The sequence below is a fragment of the Eurytemora carolleeae genome, unplaced genomic scaffold (assembly GCF_000591075.1).
Source record: "Eurytemora carolleeae unplaced genomic scaffold, Eaff_2.0 scaffold330, whole genome shotgun sequence".
Lineage (NCBI taxonomy): Eukaryota > Metazoa > Arthropoda > Copepoda > Calanoida > Temoridae > Eurytemora > Eurytemora carolleeae.
This window is the reverse complement of record NW_019396272.1, coordinates 53,929-76,246: the sequence shown is the minus strand read 5'-3', so window position 1 is coordinate 76,246 and position 22,318 is coordinate 53,929. Positions and strand designations below refer to the sequence as shown.

The following is a 22,318-nucleotide window of genomic DNA, read 5'->3' as shown; positions in this document are numbered from 1 at the left end:
ACAATCCACCATAAAAATTCTTTCCTGCACACCATAGATGTACCTTCCTATCTACCACAAAAGTACCTTCCTTATCCATTATAAATGTACCTTTCTGTCCACAATAAAGTTACTTTTCTTCCCACCATTTGCACTTATAATGCATTAAGGTATTTTTCTTCCCACCATTAAGGTGCCTTTCTGCCTACCATGAAGGTACCTTCCTGCCTACCATAAAGGTACCTTCCTGCCCATCATAAAGGTACCTTCCTGTCCTGCATAAAGGTACCTTCCTGTCCACCATAAAGGTACCTTCCTGTCCACCATGAAGGTACTTTCCTGTCTACCAAAAAGGTACCTTCCTGTCCACCATAAAGGTACCTTCCTGTCCACCATAAAGGTACTTTCCTGTCCACCATGAAGGTACTTTCCTGTCCATCATAAAGGTACCTTCCTGTCCACCATGAAGGTACTTTCCTGTCCACCATAAAGGTATCTTCCTGTCCACCAAAAAGGTACTTCCTGTCCATCAATTAATAATCTGTATTGTTCTTTTGAAAACTATATTGCATAGAAATTACGCAAATGAATACATAATTTGATAACTGTAAGGTTTAAACTTGAAATTATTTTTCAATACGGTCCTCATGACCTATTTCTAAGGTCCATCAAAGCTGTTCGAAATCATAAGGCCGGATGGTTGCAACCTCTCTTTTCAGGTTCCCGTGTTTTTGTTTCCTAAATAATATTGGTTAGCTTAAGTAAACAGAAAGTTTTAAGTTTTATACCAAATAAAAGAATCAGACGACAAAAATTTATTTTAAAGAGTCCTTATAAAATTAAAACTGTATACTAAACACTTTTTAAAGTCAAGTTAAAAGAATATTAGGACTGTAAATCCCTAATCCAATTTTTTGGGGTCATCCTGTATATCAAGTCATTCACAGAGTAACCTTTTCAAATGATATTAGAATTTTCTTTTTATAGCACTTTTGTTTGCTCAGATAAAGATGTTTATTTGAAAGATATTTTATTCTAAAGTTTATTAACAAAGCTGAATTTTCTATTACAATAAACATTACATTTTCATTGATATATTAAAGCATGTATTTCAAGCATATAAATTAGGTTGGAGGTTAATGCAGCCAACATATTAGGCCTAGAAAATATAAATTTTTTATTATTCGTTTGAAAAAAAGCTCAATAATTTTGAGTTAAATGTCAAACGTGGTTTAAAAGAAAACTGTTGTATTTACTAGTTAAAAGCCATGGCATTGTAAGATTATTTATCTTTAAAAAGGTTCTAATGCAAGGAAAGTTATTTCAGAGGTAAACACATTTTTTGTTCTGCAGTGTACTGTCTTTGGGCGGAAAAGGAAACACAAGCCGGATGTTACAGCCTGACATGGAATCCATTTTCACAAAAATAATCTTTGAAACATTCTGGTCATAGGAAACTATTGTGTGAATTATCAAAATTATCAAAATTAAATGCATTTTTCCTCCACGGATACTAAACAAACTCTGATGCATCTATTCTTGTTTACAAATTCCGCCCAGAGAAAACTGGTTTCAATATGTACGCAGAGTATACGCGACCGCAATTAACTTTCCTTGCATTAGTACCTTGTCTTTAATTAAGTTTGTCATTTTGATGTTGTTTTCGTATTAAAAAAAAATACAGTAATTCATTTTATTTAATTCATAAAGTGTTATAAGCGTGCAAACTGGGTCGAAGGTAGACAACGTTCAAAATTAAAAGAATTACTTAAATAAAACAAGATTAATCAGCTCTTACATTAAATGTTTTCTTGTTTTATTCTACTAATATATATCACCAAACTTTCAGCGTGCATCGTCGTGTGGTATTTCTGTAGTAACTGCAGTTTATTGTTTAAGTTTAAGCCGCCACAGACTAATTTATTTAATGTTTATTGTGTATTACCATGTTCACACTTTTTCACTGGTTATGATGCTTTAAGGGTAACAGTGGAATCTCTTTTTTCTGAGTTTAGCTGAACTGTGTCGGGTTCGAACTACTTTTGATGCATTTTATAAGTCCAAAACCCAAATATAAACCAATAAAATGATTCCAACATGTTTAGAATGTCTGTAACGTTTATTTCCCTCTTTTAAAACTAGTATTGACTGTTGGGGGAAATATAAAGCAGGGCGAGCAAAAAATGTTCTAACGGGCGAACCCATTTTCTCTAAAAAGTTCCATCTGTTCCTTTGCTCTCAATCTAAGAGCGTTAATGCTTGAAATTCTATGCTCTGAGAGAGGAAAGGGTAGACTGATAGAAGTTGGAGTCTCCATTCCTGGAGAAAGACGACCATCTGATGTTGCTGGGGAAACAGGGGCGGGAGCAGTTGAGGCCATATGTGATGATAGAGAAGAGAGACCGATTGATGCTGATACCGGTGTGGTCAGATAGGAGGCGTAGGCTGCCTGGGGGTGTGAGAGGAAACCAGGGAGGGCGTGGCTAAGGGTGGAAAGGGGAGGGCCGAGCCAGGGTTCTAGTCCTAGTCCTGGTCTGAGACCCCCAAGTTGGTAATCATGTAACCCTAACCTTGCAGCTTCCATCTTCTCCTGTCTTCTCCATTTTGCTCGTCGGTTCTGGAACCATACCTAGAACATTTTCAAATATTATACAGTAATTTTATTCAAGAAAAAAAAAATTACTTTTAAATTAAATATTCGAATTTTTTCTCTTTTTTGGGGGGGGGGACAAACAAAATAATATTCAGCCCGGGTTTTCACGGAGGAATGGCTGTTCAATTTACAGTTTGTACTTTAAACCTAATTTTATATTTACATATTCTCTACCTAATATTAATAAATAATAAGTTATATTTTTTTTGAAAATGCAAGTTAAAAAAAAATATTATTATTGCGATTAATTAAATATATAAAGCAGTAATATTTGTGTATCTTTCTGTTATTTTGTTTGCAAGTCCAATCATGAACCTTTTGACCAATTAGCCTCAAATTTCGGTGAGTGAATCTTTTTAGCTTGTTTTAAATATTCTTTGATAGGTTGACTATCATAGAGAAAGATTATATAACAATCAAAGTTAAGTTACCAAGATAGTATAAATATATATATTATATTATGTTTTTCACCAACTCATATATTCAGTATCATACGTATTATAAACTATGTAATTTCTATTCCCTTTGTTTCCTACACAAATAATTAATTAATTGATTTTTACAAGCATAAAGATGGTATCTAGATGAGAACACATGCGGACCAGTAGAATTCATCCGACCAGAACAACAGAGGTCAGGATCAACAAACCTCATGATTTTATATGAAAACTGAATAGGACGGAGTAAATAATTGTTGAATTGATGAGAAGTTTAATGTTAGAATGGTTAGAAAAGTGAAGAAATGAAGAGTGGGATGAAGGATTGAATGATGGGAAAGATTTAGGGATGAATCGGGAATGGAATAAACTGATGGGAAAAGGAAAAGAAAGATGGATGGAAAGAAAATGTAAACTAATGGGATTAGAAAGAATTATTTTTATTTAAAGAAGAAGTCGTAATAGAGAGAAGACAGAAAATGATCGTATACTTTGGAAGAAAAATGAACTAATGCGAAAATGACTGGATGGATGGGAAGGGATATAAACTGATGGGAAAATGACTGGATGGATGGGAAGGGATATAAACTGATGGGAAAATGACTCAATGGATGGGAAGGGATATAAACTGATGGGAAAATGATTGGATGGATAGGACGGGATATAAACTGATGGGAAAATGACTGGATATAAACTGATGGGAAAATGACTGGATGGATGGGAAGGAATATAAACTAATGGGAAAATTATTGGATGGATGGGAAGCAATATAAACTAATGGGAAAATTACTGGATGGATGGGAAGGGATATAAACTAATGGGAAAATGACTGGATGGATGGGAAGGAATATAAACTAATGGGAAAATTACTGGATGGATGGGAAGGAATATAAACTAATGGGAAAATTTCTGGATGGATGGGAAGGGATATAAACTGATGAGAAGAATACTAGGTTTGAGTTTGAGAGGTTGTCATGAACAGTTGAGTGTAAACCTGTAATATTCGAGATCACAGGGGGGAGGCGGGAAGGGGGGGGAACTCTAAGACAAGGACAAGAGGACAAGGGGAATATAGAAAAAAAATTAAATTTTGGCTAAAACATATCTTCTCAAATTTTAGAATCAATTTCAAAATTTTAGTTTGATTTGAATGTTCTACAATTCTACATTAATGAGTAGATATATGGAGGGAAGGAGGTTAATAATTTATAATATAATTAAGCTGAGTATATAATGTTGGTCATAATTACATTTTAACCATTTTTATCAAGTTCTAATTTTAATTAGCTTTATGGAGTAGTATGGCTGGCTCTGTTTGTTTGGTATCATGGGCTCACAGGCTAGTGTATGAGGAAGGGGGGGGGGAAGGAGGCAAAGTACAGACAAGGAATTTAAGTTTAATCTCAGATATCAGAAGTTCATTCCAAGAAGTTTAAATGTAGATTAGAAGTGAGAAAATTGAGACCACCGCGCTCTAATGACCATACTTTAAACCCTTCTTTAATCTATAATATGGGTTTTTGGTTTGTCGCGCTTGTGCAATTTTAGAAGCTTTCATGTCAAACTTAACAATTTCTTGGTTTTTACGTAGTCCATTTGTCTTTTTAAGATAAATTATTTGACTTTTTTACCATGTATACATTGATAAATATCTGCGTAGGGTACGTGCCAGCTGTATTAGAAACAAAACGAATTTCCCCCTTTTACTGTTAGTTTAGAATTTAGTGACTGTTGAGTGGTTACTGGTTAGCTCTCCCCTCATCACGAAATCCTGCCCCGTCACGTCATTACCCAGTCTTTTTAAATTTTATTCTTATTTAATTATTTAATTAATTTAAGTAAAAAAATTAAGGCCATAGTAAACCTGCATATATGAATATTCAGCTTTAAATGAAACATTTATATATGCCGACCGACAATTTTTAAACCAAATTTTTTGCAATGATTGTTTACAAAATGATAATTGATGATATAATTTCAAAATAAAATGGACTTTTTATCTTTCTCCAGCTCCTAACCTCTTCTAACGTCATAATCTTTACCAAACTACTCCTTCCCTCCACCTTTTCAAATCCTTCCCTACCATTCTCCTAATTCTATTCTCTATTCCTCTTTTGATCCACTACCCTTACTTTCCCCCCTTCCCTATAAAATTAAATTATAACATTTTCTCCACACCGCCATTTTTTTCCTTCCCTTCTCATGCATCTCTACCTTCCATCTCCCTCTTCTTCCCCTTTTCCTTTCTTCCCCTTTCTCACTTCCCTCTCCATTCTATTGTCCCTTCCTCTTATTTTTCCCTATTCCTTTCTCCCTTCCCATATCCTTTGTCACCAACTCCTCCATTTTTCTTCTCTACTCATCTTTTCTCCCCATCTCTTCTCCTTCTGTCGGAAATACAGGGGATTTGTTCAGATCATAGAATATTTCTTAATGTGTGAAATATAACACATGGGGGATATTATATGTAAATATAAAAATACTTATATTTGGTAAAAAGAGGTATATTGTATAATTGGCTAATTTAATCATTATGGCCGTGTAACTTATAGCAAGTGGTTCTGTGCAAAAGTAAGTATGGCAAGTGTAATGACATATTCAAATACGGCATACTTTGACAATGGCAAATGAAACTGAGCCAGATGATATATATATCTATCTATCTATCTATATATATATAGATATATATGTACATATGAAAAAATAGTTTATTTGTGGACACGTACAGTTCGATTAGATTTCAGTGGAGACTACACGCACACTACACAAATGAAGCCATTTTAAAAATCCAAGTAATTATTTATTAAAATTTTAAGCATTACTTTTCTTTATTTTTATTATTTCCGTATGAATATTATGCCCGTATATTCATGGAGAAGGTATTGTATAATCTAATCTAATGATAATCTACGTTATCTAGCCATCAATCAACAATTTCATGCTCAGACTGTAAGAGAAGGGAATAATATTGGAATACAGAATAGTGAAGAGGCGGGAGGGGAAATAGTTTTATTTTTCTTTATATATTAAAGTTTCAATACAGAAAAGAGGAGTTAAGCAAGAATGGAATATACAATGCCAGGCTTTCAGCGCGACCCTTTCCTATTAACATTAACAATTTTACCGTTAAACTTTAAAATTGGCGCATTTTCAAAAACATTTTTTTCTGGGCAATGTTTTTGAACTTTGGTCATAAACCTTTGATGTGTTGACAAAGAAACTGAGTTCTTGCCAGAAATTAAAAAATAAAATGAAGGAGGACTTTTTAAAATTTGATAGGAAAAAGAGGCTTAGGGTTAATTTAAAAATATTTAAAGTTTAGAGGAAGAGAAGGTTGTCGATAGATGGAACACAGTGAACTAACTAAACAGAAGGAGAAATTCAATTTTAAGCGATATTATTAGTACGACTTGTACTTACGACTTATAGTTTTAATTTTATGCACAAATATGATTTATCTGGTTACATAGTATACATTTTCAACATATTTGGTCTTCTTCATAGCACTTCAATAAGAGAAGATATGATTGAAAACATTTAAGTGCAATTTACTAAAGTTTGACGTGGAAATATGAGAAGGATTTATTAACTGATTTGTTTAAAGTAGATTATCTCTTTAACCTGCTTATGTACAACAGAATATTGGTTTATATAGCTAGTTGAAGAATGCAACATGTTTATTGCACACATTTTATTTTTTTAGATTATTTTAGAATTTTCCTAACTTCTTTATACTGAATTAAATTAAATATTTAAAAAAAGGTTTTAGTCTTTCACTGTTACTTAATTAATAAGTTATTTAATAATTCTGATTATATTTGTATTTATTAAGAAGATGGTTTAGCCCTGAGGAACATGAGAAAGGAATGTTAAGTAAAAGGTGTTGGATTATTAGTCCCCCCCCCTCCTGCTACCCCTCCCGTTGCTCCCTCCCAACTTTGGTTTTAAGAAGTAATTGGCAAAATTCTCATAGATTTTTGCTTGAGAGCTTGCAACCTTTAAATCATAGTGAGGTGTACACTGTATGTGTAAATATACGTTTTTTAAAACAGAGAGAGAAGTTTGGTTGTGACGCAATGGTAAAATTATACCTCTAGCCTTGAATTTACAAACAAATTTTGAGAAAAACAAATTTATTTTGTTTATACACATTAGAAATTTAAAAAAAATTTATTTGGTTTAAACACATTAGAAATTTAAAACAAATTTATTTGGTTTAAACGCATTAGAAATTTAAAACAAATGTATTTAGTTTAAACACATTGGAAATTTAAAACAAATTTATTTGGTTTAAACACATTAGATATTCAAAACACATTTATTTGGTTTAAACACATTAGAAATTCAAAACAAATTTATTTGGTTTAAACACATTAGAAATTTAAAACAAATTTATTTGGTTTAAATACATTAGAAATTTAAAACAAATTTATTTGGTTTAAACACATTAGAAATTTAAAACAAATTTATTTGGTTTAAACACATTAGAAATTCAAAACAATTTTTCAATTATTCTTAAACTACAGGAGCTCTGATCGAAAACATTAAAGATTTTAATCTTGACACACAAAACACGACGTTGAAATCTGAGTAAATGTTTAGCTGAAACGGGGTACTAGGATCCTTTTTTATACAACTACGACAGAAGTTTTTTTTGTCCCCATTCCCCAAAGCTTGTTATTAACTTGATAAATGCAAGTTCTTGGTTTATGTAATATATATAATAAACCATTCACAAAATACTAGCCATTGGCTATATTTTATATAACTAGCCTTAGAGGGCGCTTCGCGCCCATCTTCTAAATTAATTGTGAACATGTTCTCTTTGTGTACATCGTAAAACAAAACAAAAATAATTCGCGGATTTTCACAAAAAATTTCGTGGATTTTCTAAATTTTAAAAAATTTAATGAAGATCGAATTTTGATGGAGACAAATATTTAAAATTTCAATCATTCATAAACCTTCCCTGGGGTCCCTAGATGTCCCACAAAAAAATTGGGCCCGATCGGTTCAGCCGTTTCGACGTTTATTGGATACAAACAGACAGACATACAGACAAACTAACAAACAAACAAACAAACAGACAAGCCAAATTTATATATAGATTTTACTTTTTATCAATCTAAAATACAAAATATGTCTGCAGCGATTTCTCTTTTCCATATATTCAAAATATACCATTGTATTTGCTATTTATAAAAATACACGTACGTAAGATAATATTTTATTAAATACAAAATATACCAGTGTTGTTACTATATACTAAATATCTACTAAATGCAGTCTAACTTAGGCAATTAATCTCAAAATAATTGAGTTCCCTGTGGCTATAGTTGGATAGTTAAATAAATAGATTAGTCGATAAATAGATAGGCAACTGGATAGATAGATAGTTTGCCGCCAGGGATCAGATAACTTGATTATATTGCCGCTAGGACTCTAAACTAGCTGGCGGCCTATACTTCAGGAACAGATATTATTTAGGTAAACAACTATTATTACATTGATTTAGATTATTTTTATGATATGATGACAAGGGGAACGCAGACTTTTAAATGCTATATTGAATATAAACAAATTTATAATTTATTTTAAAGCAAAAGCTTAAAATTTAAAATGATTTTATCGGTAAAATTGGTGAAATTTGTAGATCATTGTTTAGATAAGACTAGGATTAAAGTGGCGGAATTGAGGGTTTAACAGTTTTAGCAAACGCAAAGTATTTATATGCAGGTGGAGAAGAGCTGCTTATATCCAGGATAATAAAACTATCTTCACAAAAATCTAGGAAAATGTTCGGACACATATTTCAAATATTTGGCATCAACTGGCAGGGTTTTAGAACATAGAATTTCAGAAAACATCTAATCGTGTTACACTTGTGTTATAAACATAATACGATTAGTCTGCATTTGTTTCTAACCAATTGGCCAAATTCATATACATACAGAGATCCCCTCTGCAAACCCCTGTTTAAAACATATTTAAAGAGTGGCGTGTAGCTCTCTGAATTACTAGTAGAGTATGATACACATAATTAGTTTATTATGGTGTGAAGATATATTATGGTTGACAAGATCTGTAAGGATCAACCATCTTCCCTCTACATTGAGCTCAGTGGACCAAATATAATAACATCACTTGTACACTGTATACAGAGTATACAGACAATTACTTGCGCAGGAAGGGAGGGAAGGAATGGAAGGGTAGAAAAAAGAATGGGAGGGATTGAGAGAGTACAGGGAGGAAGGAACACAGGAAGGGAATTGGTTAGAGAAGAAAGGGAAAAAGAAAAAGAGGTAGGGAGGGAGGAAGTGGTTTAGAGAAAGGAGGGAGTGATTGGTTGAGGCAAGGGAGGAAATAAATGAGTATTTTAGGGCATGGAGGGATAATGAGTTGGTGGGTGAGGGAATAGAGGGAATGAGTTCAAGTGAGATGAGGGAATGAGGGGTGAGGGAAAGGAGGATGAAATAAATGAGTGGGAAAACGAGGTAAGGGAATGAGTGGGCGGGATAACAAGAGCCTATAAAAGAGTCAATTTGTGAAACTAGATATTAAATACATAAAAACTATTTTTTGAGAATTTAAATTTAAAATTTAGATCGTAACCGATTGAGAAACCGCACAACTACAAAAGTGGGATTTGTTTGGTTTTTGTTTCGTTTTATATTTTGAGTATTAAAAGCATGAACCGTAATTCGATCTGATTTGTTAACTTTCAATGCTGTTTAATTCTGTTTAAATGGTGAAGTATCTATCTTTATCTAACCTTTTCTTATTCTAAACTAAACTAGATAAAATGAAAACTAGACAGTCACGTAGTGGGGGATACCCCTGTGCACTCCCTAGGTCCCTTCTAGAGCCAAAATTCTTAAATATGGAGACTTTTAATTTTGTTTTTTGTTAATTCTAAGGCCGTATTATTTGAATGCAATGCTATTTTTAACCCGTTTTTCAATGGTTTCCATAACTTTTTACCAACTTCTATTTTTATTATTTAACCCCTGGATTGAACAATCTTCATCATCAATATGTATAATGTAGATGCAAACACCACCCATAGGGCCTATTTTGGTTATGGAAAATTTATATAGGAACATTTTAGAACAATTTTTACCAACAATGTTTTGGGCCATCTTTTCTCTCACAGATTTAGGCATCGTTAAAAAGCTTTAATATTAATTAGATTATGTAATCTAGTCATAATATAATTGATATTGATATGGTATACTGAGAAAAATAAAAAAATATGTATTTAAAAAGTTTTTGGCTCTTTTATTAACTACAAGATTTTATAATGGTATGATTGATAATTATGGTCAGATGACTAATAGTCAGGTAGGTTAACCCTATCCCGATGGGGGGGATGTTTTCCACCATCCACCCCCCATGATTTTGCCCTTAGAATTGAGATAGGGGAGTGTGATACATGTCCGTAGTCCAACTTTTCAAGGTTTAATCTTTAATAAGAATTAGACCTCTAATTTTAATTGTTCGGATTTTGTAAAATTCAAAAAGTATGCAGAAAATTTTTTCAAAATTAGTTATTTTTACTTTTGATAAATATTACCATTTGACACATGTAGCTTAATTAATAAAAAAGTTTTTTAGGGTACACATCAACCATTAGCGGGGTGCAAAANGCAATTATCAAAAAAAAACGCCCCTGAAAATAGACCAACCTGGACTCTGACTTCTGGAAGATTAACCTTCATAGCCAGTTCCTCTCTACTGTATACATCAGGGTAGTGAGACTTCTCGAACGCCCTCTCGAGCTCGTGGAGCTGGTAGGTGGTGAAGGTTGTCCTATTCCTCCTGTGCTTCTTCTTGTTCTCATCGTCTCCTTCAGGACTGATTCCACCCTCCCCCTCCCCTTCACCCTCAGATCTATCGTATCCCTCCCTACTCTCTCCTGAAATAGGAAACCTCAATTAGAAATAAAGTTTGGGAACTGATTTTATAAATCTTCCAGTTCTACAACTAGATTGTACTAATCTTCCAGTTCGACAACTAGATTGTACTAATCTTCCAGTTCTAAAACTAGATTGTACTAATCTTCCGGTTCTACAACTAGATTGTACTAATCTTCCAGTTCTACAACTAGATTTTACTAATCTTCCAGTTCTACAACTAGATTGTACTAATCTTCTAGTTCTACAACTACATTTATACTAATCTTCCAGTTCTACAACTAGATTGTACTAATCTTCTAGTTCTACAACTACATTTAACTAACCTTCCAGTTCTATAACAAGTAAATTTTACTAATCTTACAGTTCTACAACTAGATTTTACTAATCTTCCAGTTCTACAACTAGATTGTACTAATCTTCCAGTTTTACAACTAGATTGTACTAATCTTCCAGTTCTTCAACTAGATTTTACTTATCTTCCGGTTCTACAACTAGATTGTACTAATCTTCCAGTTCTACAACTAGATTGTACTAATCTTCCAGTTCTACAAAACTAATCTTCCAATTCTACTACTAAATTTCACTAATCTTCCATGTTCTTCAACTAGATTTTACTAATCTTCCAATTCTTCAACTAGATTTTACTAATCTTCCAGCTCTCTAACTAGATTTTACTAATCTTCCAATTCTACAACTTGGTTTTACTCCAGTTCTAAATTAAGTCTATTCACAGATAAACTAAATCCAATGGGAAAATGAAATTAGTTCCTTTCTTTAAGTGAGAAAAAAACAGCACATAATACGATTTATCTAGTAAATAGGTTCTACAAAGACATCCTAACTCTCACTCTATTTAGCATCCTTGTACATAGACCCCCCCCCCCATCCGCCCCTTGTATCCTGATTGACGGTTTCTTCTCATTATCAGGGCTAATCGGATTGAAGTGTGGGGGGGGGGGGTAGGATTAGAACTTCTCAATACAGATTCTTTAGCTTCTGTGTCAGGTTAGGAGTGTTTTCCTCACCAATCCCAGGGGAATACGAAGAATCTTCTTCATTTTAATCTTTTAACCAAATAAAACCTGAACTAAAATAATTGATTGGACTTTTTGGTGAACCAAAAATTCTTCAGGTGTCAACATTGCGAAATAAAAAAGACAGTTTTCAAAATATTAGGGTATAATGCGGGTAATGGGCCGGATGGCGTGTTCAAAATTCGTTTTGATCTTTTTATCGGTGAAGTCAAAATATTCAATTTTTTATAAATCAGACTGTTAAATCAACCTTGGATTGTATGTTTATCAAATTTTAAATTATAACATTTTATACATTTTGATTAGAATTTAAGTAATAGAAGATAAAAAAACGTGTTTGTTTACATTGCATCTTATCATTCAAAATTGCAAAATAACATCGGTATAAGATTTAATATTTTGAGTCAAAAAGCACAATTAAAAAAGATGAATTTTGAATAATTTATTTAAAAATATTACTGTTTAAACTAATTTTTAACCGGTAAAATTCCATAATTTTAAATCCACGTGATGCATCAGATATATCTTTAAAGATAACATATGTTTAATTATTTGAACAATCTGTTTCAACATTCAAAGAAAAATACAGAGTGTCCCAGAAACAAGTTTGCAAATGGTTAATTTGCCATGCAGAAAACCTATCCTATAGGGGTATAGTTACATCTTACTTTTTATGAGTTAAGGTTGAAAGGAATACCTTTACTGTTTGGGATACCACTCAAGAAATTAAAATTAGAATTCTTTTGCTTATACTTTGTAAAAATGCCACTATATTATAAATAATAAAATCCTTTAAGACCGCTTTCTTATTGTCTTTTTTGCTTTGTTATATGTTAAAATAAAAAATTTAAAGTTCTTCTATGACCGCTAATGTTTATAATGTTTATAATGCAGGTATTGTGTACACTTCAATTTTATTGATATCTTAATTGATTGATAAAATCTGCCTGGTATTAATCTATCGATGTATTGCCTAAATACCAGTCTAAAGGCGTCATATATCTATTTAATAATAATAACATAAAATATAATGAATAAGGAAATTTTTCCTTTACATATATGAAGTTTAGTAATTGATAAATATGATTATAATTTGATAATCTTTTACATTTTAAAAAATGCTTTATATACGTTAAAGTAAATCAGTAAGAATTGAAAAAAGAGATGTTTGAGTCATTAGTTTAATTCTACACTTTTTATTCTTTACTTTTCATCTATTTTATTTCTAACCCAGTGTACATAACCTTTATTCTCATGCATGATAATTATAATCCAATCTTAAAACAATTCAAAAACCAAGCTAAACGAAATGTTTCTCATTGAAATCAAATTGAATTTTTTACTGCCAACAGAAAATAAAAGTAAATTAATCGCTGTTTTAGTTTATTCATACTTGGGAAGTAAAAATTTATTACGATCTTTATCAACATTTAATACTTTGTTCTCGTGGCAGTATGAAATTACAGTGCCAGTGTTGCCGGAAATTACTGCAATTATCAAAAAAAAATCTGCGCATTTATCTGGGAAAAGATCAAGGTGTCGCCACCTAACAATATTTCTAAACAGGCAATAGCAAAACATTTTAAAGAACTGAAAGCGAATTACTCATTACTGATCTGTAATTGCTTTGTTTTATATCATACTTTGTGAACTAGTAAGATCTAATAATCCATACACAGAATAATAGTTCATCCTCATGTCTTACCTATGGATTTAAATAATAAATTTTGAACATGAATTTGTAAAAAAAATGTTTACCATTTGAAATTTATAATTTTTTAAATGAAAACTAGACTAATTATATAAAATCGCAATAGGATTTTTTTTTTTTATAAAATANTTGTCGTCATTACATACAATAAATCAAAATAAATCCTCCCAAATTCAAGTAATAAACTCATAAACATAAATTAACAAAGTTTGTGCATTTTCCACATTGTCTGCAATTAGAGAGATGATATCGATGTCGTATAACATAATTCAAGCTTTACAATTAAATTAAATAATTAATAAAGGTAAATTTTTTATTTATCCAAAAAAATCTCACCGTCCATATCTGCATCGTCTGCCTGCAAGCAACTGCCTAATCGAGGTAAACCAAGGATGGCGTCAATCGTGTGCTTCTTTATCGCAGTGTGGTTCGTCACATCCTCAGTCTTAATCTCTACTTTAGATAGATTAACAGGATTCATACTGTAGCTCATGATCATCACAGAACTACAGGAGTAGGACGGTGAGCCGACAGAGAATGTAAGTTTTCAGAAAAAAATGTTTTTATTTGTGCCAAGGCACTTTTTTGATCTGTAGAAAAAGTTTTCGCTTTAACTCTTTCCAGATTGTGATTTCAAGGGTTTCATCATACGGTAACTTGCTCCACATTTAAACCACAGATAAAGGTTACTTCTAAATTCATATTCAATTGTAAACCAACAATTTTATGATTAAATACTTTTCTCCAACCTACTCAATCAGACGAAGAGGCTGTACCAGTATTGAATAAGCAGCTGTAACTGTATATTATTCCTAGGGTTAGAAAGTGGGTATTGTGGATGAGAGCAGCGGAACCAAGGGGGCGGACCTATGACGTCAGGAATCCAGCGGCCAATCAAGAGACATGGTTTGAACCATCCGTCGGTCTAATGCCGGGGAAAATTCAATTTGAGAGATAGGGCACACCACCGAGCTCACTAAATCAAGTTAGGAAACCCAATTGATTCCGGACAAACGGTGATTTAGTATTGTTGAAGGTGGAGTAATTGCCCGCCAAACTGAATGCTGCAATCTGTCTCCCCAATAATGAAATCTGATAAATTTATTTCAAATTATGTTTTGTTCTGTTTGGCGAACTGAAGTTGGTTCAGCTTTATTAAAACAAAATACTGTGTGAACTGAGTAGTATGTCTGATATGTAATGTGCAATGTGTATGTTTTGATCAATATTAGAAATTAAATGACGACGTGTTAATTATCCGTCCAAGTATCTATACTATTCATTTATATTTGTTTAAAGCAAAATTTAATCCAATTAAATCAAAAGCTCACTCTCTACTAAACGCTACTATATCTTCGGTCAGTGTGCTGCAATTTACTGAAGAACGCACCGACAGCTTAGTTGAGGGTGATCTATACTTTTATAGTCTGGATATCGCATTTTATGATTGGCACTGACATGAATTGCTAATAAACAAAGTAATATACAAGAATAACAATTTATTAAAAGTGCCCGTAGTAGATATCGAGATCTAGTGTTCGTGGGTATTCAACACAGCAGTTCCTTGATCAGATGTAATTTTGTGCAGTGCAATTTTGCAGTCATTTAAAATATGGTTTGTAGTTTCTTGTCTTCTTCCTTGCAAGTCTGCACCAGCAGAAAAAACGTTCTTGTTTTATGAGTGTTTCTATAGGTTCTCTCCTAAAAGTTTCATTTTTGAAAGATACTTTTACACTGGCAGTTAATCTAATTTTTTGTATCATTGACGTTTGAAAGCTTGGTTATCAAACTTAAGTATTTCTGCTCGACCAGAGTTATCTAAAGAGGCTTACTGAAATTTTTTCTCTGCATTGTCTGTGATGAATTTTTGCTTCACACAGTTCTCGTAACATTGTGTATTTTTCCGTCACAGTTGTTTTGTACAGGGTGGATATTGAAGAGATGTCCAGGGTAGGTTTCAAGTGTAGAGCAGAATTTGTTGCAGAGGGTGGTTATCCTTATCTTCTTATATGCAACGCCCCCCCCCCCCCAATTAAAAACGTACAACCTCCATGGAGGTTCACTGCAGTGAATGTCTATCATTCTTAACTTAACCTATAAACCAGCTGTAGATTATCGTCAATTCACACAAAACTTTTGACTTCTGGAATAGTATAATTACGCTCAGTTCTAGGAAAGAGATCATAAAAATAACAATTGTATTAATGGTTTGCACTACGATTCAGAAATCTGATTTTAAAAGGCAGTGTTGATGCTAATATGAATATTCTTTATCCTAAATCTTTACCTTTTGTGAATCATACATTGACAGCGAAGTTAAAATGCAGAAGAAAAATCTTGACTTTAAACACAATTCTGTGACTTTTTTGTGCTAAGGATGAAACTTTTTTGATTTTGACTCTTGGATGTTTTGTTCCGTTTAAAATTCCGCCTCCTTTTTCTCAAATTTTAAACATTTGGTATAATTCTAGATCCTAATATGAGATAAACATTATAGAAAATTAACTTCAAATCATGTTAACGCAGTCAGACCAATTATCTGGAGGGGAAGTTCTTTAGAAACTAGTCATAAAACATTTTACATTAATATTGATGGATATTTGTAATCATAATTATAGTGAAATGACAGCTTTATAAAGGAATTGAGTTTTTGCCAAAACCTAACTTTTCTAATTTCTATATCTCTGCAACCAGTGGGTATAAACCTTTGATATTTCAAACTTAGATAATTTGATCTAATATAATTATTAGTTTGAAATATCTAAGGTCTACGACATTGGGTTGCCATATAGGAATAAGAATATTTGTGTTTGAGGCAAAAACTCAGTTCCTTTACCAGAAAAAAGTGAAATGTTTGTTGTCTTTTTTGCTTTATTTAGAATTTCACAAAGGATTTTGTAATTTATAACAGCTGTATTGTTAAACATGTTCAAAATGAATGGTTGATCTTTGGGTTCAAGCATTAATCACCATCTTATGCAGACCTCCTACGTATTCATTGAATTCACCGAAGTGTTCATACCCTTCAGGGATAACTTTAATTTATCCTCCAAATAGTGCCCAGATTGGATATCTAGATCAAGTGTTTAAGATTAATTTAAAGAAAGTATAATAAACAACAACTATTCTACAGTTTTCTACTCACATATGCAGAACAGTTTATTTTATATGATTCCATAGTTTTTTTGCTCCAGCTTCCGTTTAAGTGTAAAATTAAGCAAATATGTTGTATGATTACAGATTAATGGCAGCTTTATATTTTTTTGCTTTTGTAAAAACAGATTTTATTCATCAGAAAAGATAGTTTTAAAAGGCTAAAGTTGTGTTTTTTAAATGTTTAAAATTTTCTTTAATGCGCACACTGTGCATCCTGTACTTTAGGCCTGTGTAAGTAAACAACAAATAATGCTGACGTTCTTTTTGTCTTATCTATCGTATAAAAGGGCCGGACTAGAACATCATTGTATCATCGTAACTCCAAGAGGATAACAATGAAATCAATTATTTTTCTGGCGGTCCTTGCAGTTGTCTCAGGCAGACACCTAAAAATTGATGAGCTGGAATATGGATACTGCGAGGGCGCTCATGAACCTTTGACATTCGATGATATCTCGATTGCACCTTTCCCAATTGTTGTCGCTGATGGAGCTGAAATAACTATTCATATTCTTGTCACTCTTCTAGAAGATGTTCCTGTCGGAGCTAAGGTTAAGCTTGAGATTGTGAAGGAAGGAATAATCAACCTTCCTATTCCTTGTATTGCTATTGATGGTATCAATATTGGATCCTGGTAAGTTGAACAAGTAATCTTTCAAATTAAGTTCTCGACTAAAAAATAATTGAAAACATTAAAATTGAAATTTTCATTAGATACATGGGATATTCTTGAAAAATAAGTATCTTAACTTAAATAGTCAGATACTCAAATAGATATTTTAAAATCAAAATTAATCGAATTAAGCCTTTGCCACAAACTCTGATTTTCTAATCTCTATATCTTTACAATCCAATTTCGCAGACCTTCGAGATTTCAAACTATGAATTTTGTTAGATCAAATAATTCAAGTTTGAAATATCAAAGGTTTACACCATAAGATTTTAAAGAATAGGGATTACAAAATTTGAGTTTGTGGCAAAGACTAAGTTCCTTTTCAAAACAGCCATTCCCTCTTTGCTTTTTGCCCACAAACCCTAAAATTGATTAATGAGAAATCTAAAACAACCAGTTGGACGTTAATGTTTAATTTTCTAGTGAATATGACGGACAGAGCCTTCTTGATTCCTTTGCAGACTTCCTCTGTCCCAACTATTTCCCCGAGGGTCAGGTGAGCACAATACATTGAAAAAGGTCTTTGAACCCTGAAAAGTCCCTAGCTTCACTTCAGAACATGCCTGAACACAAATCGAGACCAAAATGAAAAGTTTCGTCAAATTTCAAGACTGGATTAAGTTTAAAGAGTCCACTACGCCTTGACCGGCCTGTGATTTTACCCCATTCATAAAAACTTTTTTGTAGCGCGAACTATATACATTTTAGAACTTTAAAGCATTTTTTAGATTTGGGTTTTAAAAAATAATTTGCAAAATTTTCATCAATTTTTTCGCTAGAGCGTACAACCATGGGATAACGGACATCTCCAGATAATTGGGATCATTTGGTTCAGCCGTTTATATAATTTTGAGTCTTAAACAGACAAATTATATTGAAAGTGATTTTTTTTATATTTAGGAATGTACTCTTCCAGTTCATCCTGGACAATATGGTGGAGAACCACTCACTCTCACTCTTCCTGACATTCCTGAACTGATAGGAACCTTTAATAATTCATTTAAAAACTAAAACATTTAAAGAGATGATTCTGGATATTCAAAGATCTTAGAGATCGCTCGAGTTATTTTTATTAAGTTTTCCTCGAAACCCCTAAAAACATCTGGATTATAACTTGTTTGCCGCAATTGGACGATTCCAAAGTACCAAAAAACAGTTTCAATCGTTTGGGAAATATTACCAGTTTTGGAAACTTAGGTTCACTAAATCTTATCTCAAATTACTAAATTCCTTTAACGCCACTTTCCTATCAAATATTTTTTTTTGTTTCAAACAAATGAGAATTCTATTTTTAAAAAAGAATTCTCAGTTTTTTGGTTCGCTGCACTTTTTCCAATAAGTTGATATTTTGTAATGAAATGATAATCTGAGCAAAATCCAAGATTTTTAATGAAAAAAAAACATAAAACTATTGAATTATAAACGATGTATAGTTGACCTTCTGGCTTCTGGAACCTACAGAATCCGACTCTACGCTCTTCTTGCAGATGATACTGAGGAGACCTGTATCCAGGTCCGAGTTGAGCTGGCATAAAATAAAGATCATTGGGTTCTTTAAACAATAAATTGTTCAAAATGTTTGCTTGTGTTACTTACTTACTTTAACAATACAGTCAATGTCGAAACGATGCAGGAAACAATAACTATAATCTTAAAAATAAAATAATCTTGAAAATTAGGTTTCAGGATCATTAGCCTCAGCTAAGAAAACTGCAAAAGAAACACACTGGTTTCGAGAAACCAAGCTATGGATGTCCTGAGATATAGCTACTGTTGAGAGGGACATTTCCTTGCTTAGGACCGCCCGGGTCCAGGAAAATAGGAGGACCGAGCGCTGCGGTAACATATAATAATAAGGGGAGGGGTTTAACTAATGGTTTTCTAGGAAAACAATAAAATTCAACAAATAAAATTCAAACCCGTAAAATATGAAGCAGGTTTGGTATTCAGGCATGTGCTACCTAGGTATTTATTTAAATTTTGTTTAAAACTGAATTTATTAATATTTCTTAAACGTTGGTGTTGTCGTGGTTAATATTGTCTGGTTCAGTTCATGTTTTATAAAGTACACAACACTTCTAGTATACCCCCTCCCCCGTACACTAAACTTCTAGTAAACCCACTCCCTTCCTCCTACACTACACTTCTAGAATACCCCCTACCCCTTACACTACACTTCTAGTATTGTAATACTCATGAGAAGTAACATGTAAACAGTTTTTTTTAGAGGATAGATTAAGAATGACTGACTGTCTGACTGACTAACTGACTGTCGAAAACGAAAAAATAGTTTGAAATTCCAAAGAAAAAGGAATCGACTCTTTGCAACAAACTCTGATTTTCTAATCCTTATATCTTTGGATTCCAACGTCGTAAACCTTTGAAATTTCAAACTTTGACTTTTGTTAGATCAAAAAATATAAGTTTGAAATATCAAAGGTTTACGACATTGGGTTCCAAAGATATTGGGATTAGAGAATCAGAGTTTGTGGCAAAGAGTCAATTCCTTTTGGTATTTTTTTCTTAATTGACAACATTTTATATAAGATGGTCAACAATCATGATCATGCTTAAGTCAATGGGGGGGGGGGCGAGAGAGGGGCTAAATATTGGGATATAAGAGGGTTAGAGATCTAAAGGACTGTGAACCTTATTACAAAAGAGCTGTAAGTGTAACTTAAAGCTCTTAAATCTGAGAAAAAGTTGGTGTTAAACCTATAAAGTGAGTTCTAGAAGCTAGTGAGAACTTTGATATCTGTTTACACTAGGATTTAATGCATAAATATTATTTGTTCTTTTCTCGTCTAATCTCTGTTTATTGGGTTGAAAATTGCTACAGATATTGAATCCCCTAAAATTGCGCCTTGAGCTAGGATGCCGCGTGACCCAACTTTGATTCACGAGTTTTGTCGTCGTTATTTTCTTCTGGCTGTTTCCATAAAAGATTAGTTCTTATTGTCATTCTATAATGCACATCAATACTCCTACGTTCCCACACACCCCTCAATAGAATACAGATGATAAACAACAAAGAGACAGAAGAAAATAGAAATAGCCTTGGAAAGTGTTAGTACCCACCATGCAGGGAGAATAGAGGATTTAGAGGGTTTGAAATATTCATCAAAAGGACTTTTTATGTTTGCCATTACAAAGTTCAATAAGCCTATACAGAGTACAGACTTTGTCACAATAAAGCTACATTTATGAATAGAGTAAATAATAAGTATCAGTAATTTATTGATATTTATGAGAAAAAAAACACATCAATGTTTTTTAAGTTTCAAGAAGGTTTGAAAACTGCCAACTTTTTAAGTATTACTGAGTTTTCTTACCTGTTATCTAAAATGGCCAGTTATATAAAAACTAAATATTTAGTTAAAATTAGATATACTGTACTAGATGATATATATAAAAAAACTTAAGTAATTACTCAGCTTTCTTATGTGCTATCTAATATTATTAATATTATTAATAACTAAAGATTTGATTATAATTATACTGTAAAAGATGCTACATAAAAACCAAAGGGGCTTTTATTATGAATTTACCCTAAATGCACATTCACTTTTAATTTAGAGACTTGAGATTAGGAATTCAGGACGCCTCGCTTGCTCCAAGGAGGGGAGAAAATTCTAGGAAGTCTTAGTTTCGAAGTGATATTAGAAAAAAGACACGAAAAGTAATTTGCATTTTGAAAACACGCGGTTGTCACTTTTGTTTCTGGAGAAAAATTTGAACAATATGTTATTGCGTGAATTGATAAAATTATAATATGTTTTTATATGGGGAGGGGATTACATAAAGCTAATGTGAAAAATAAGGCATTTTATACATACAGCCTCACATGTCCCCAGGGAAGGGTTGTAGGTGTTCAAAATTTTATGATTTTGCCTCCAACAAAATTTGATTTGCATTAAACTTAGAAAATCCAAGAATTTTATTTTATAAAATCCGCCAAAGATTAAGAGGGTTTGAAATATTCACCAAAAGGCCGGACTTTTTATTTTTGCCTTTACAAAGTTCATTAAGCCTTCATTCAGACTTTGGTCACAATAAGACTGCATTTATGAGTAAAGTAAATAATAAGTATCTGTAATTTATTAATATTTTTGAAAAAAAATCATGTATTTATTTTCAAGTATATTTCAAGATTGTCCTTTTATATTTTTTCATCTTAAAAGTGTATTTTAAAGGAATACTGTTGGGACATGTTGTAAAGATGAGCATTGTGTTACAGGAGAGGTTGCAGTAATCTTACATTCCTGCAAGCATCAGATTAGAAGATTTAAGTATTTAATTGGTTGGTTGAGTGTTCAACAATTTTACAAGGATTAAACTACTTTATCCTCACCTGCTTGTCATGCTGAGTGTCTGTAAGTTAAAACTAAAGTATGACCAAAAATATAGAGAATTGGTAAAATTGACTTAAACTACAAACTAAGCTTTCGGTATGTGATGCAGTGATTTGCAGTACATTGACTGAAGAAATAGTGTGGTTTAGTGGAGAGTGAGATATTTAGTATACCTGGTAACAGGTTTAAAAATCACAAGAAAAAAAGAATGGAGACTAAAGAGTGACATAGACAGAAAAAGAAGGTCAAAGGAATTGAGTCTTTACCATAAATTCCTATACCTATGCAACCCAATGTCGTGGACCTTAGATATTTCAAACATTATATTCTGTAGGATTCGAAATTTGAGTTTGTGGCAATGACTTAATTTCTTTATGCGACATTACTGGTACTATTTTGTGACCTCT

General features: G+C 32.4%; 2 protein-coding genes across 2 annotated transcripts; one reads left to right on the top strand and one right to left on the bottom strand.

The window, feature by feature from the left end:
* Positions 1-1,661: 1,661 nt before the first annotated feature.
* On the bottom strand, positions 1,662-14,749 carry LOC111699861 (retinal homeobox protein Rx1). The gene is made up of 3 exons (XM_023470615.1): positions 14,067-14,749; positions 10,755-10,984; positions 1,662-2,608 (listed from the first exon to the last, which is right to left on the bottom strand). Exons 1-3 carry the CDS (start codon positions 14,227-14,229, stop codon positions 2,168-2,170), a joined length of 834 nt encoding a protein of 277 aa, XP_023326383.1. The 5' UTR covers positions 14,230-14,749; the 3' UTR covers positions 1,662-2,167.
* A 2,444-nt stretch (positions 14,750-17,193) lies between these two features.
* LOC111699882 (ganglioside GM2 activator) lies at positions 17,194-19,140 on the top strand. Its single transcript, XM_023470640.1, has 4 exons — positions 17,194-17,520; positions 17,983-18,055; positions 18,460-18,541; positions 18,993-19,140. Exons 1-4 carry the CDS (start codon positions 17,222-17,224, stop codon positions 19,091-19,093), a joined length of 555 nt encoding a protein of 184 aa, XP_023326408.1. The 5' UTR covers positions 17,194-17,221; the 3' UTR covers positions 19,094-19,140.
* Positions 19,141-22,318: the final 3,178 nt, after the last annotated feature.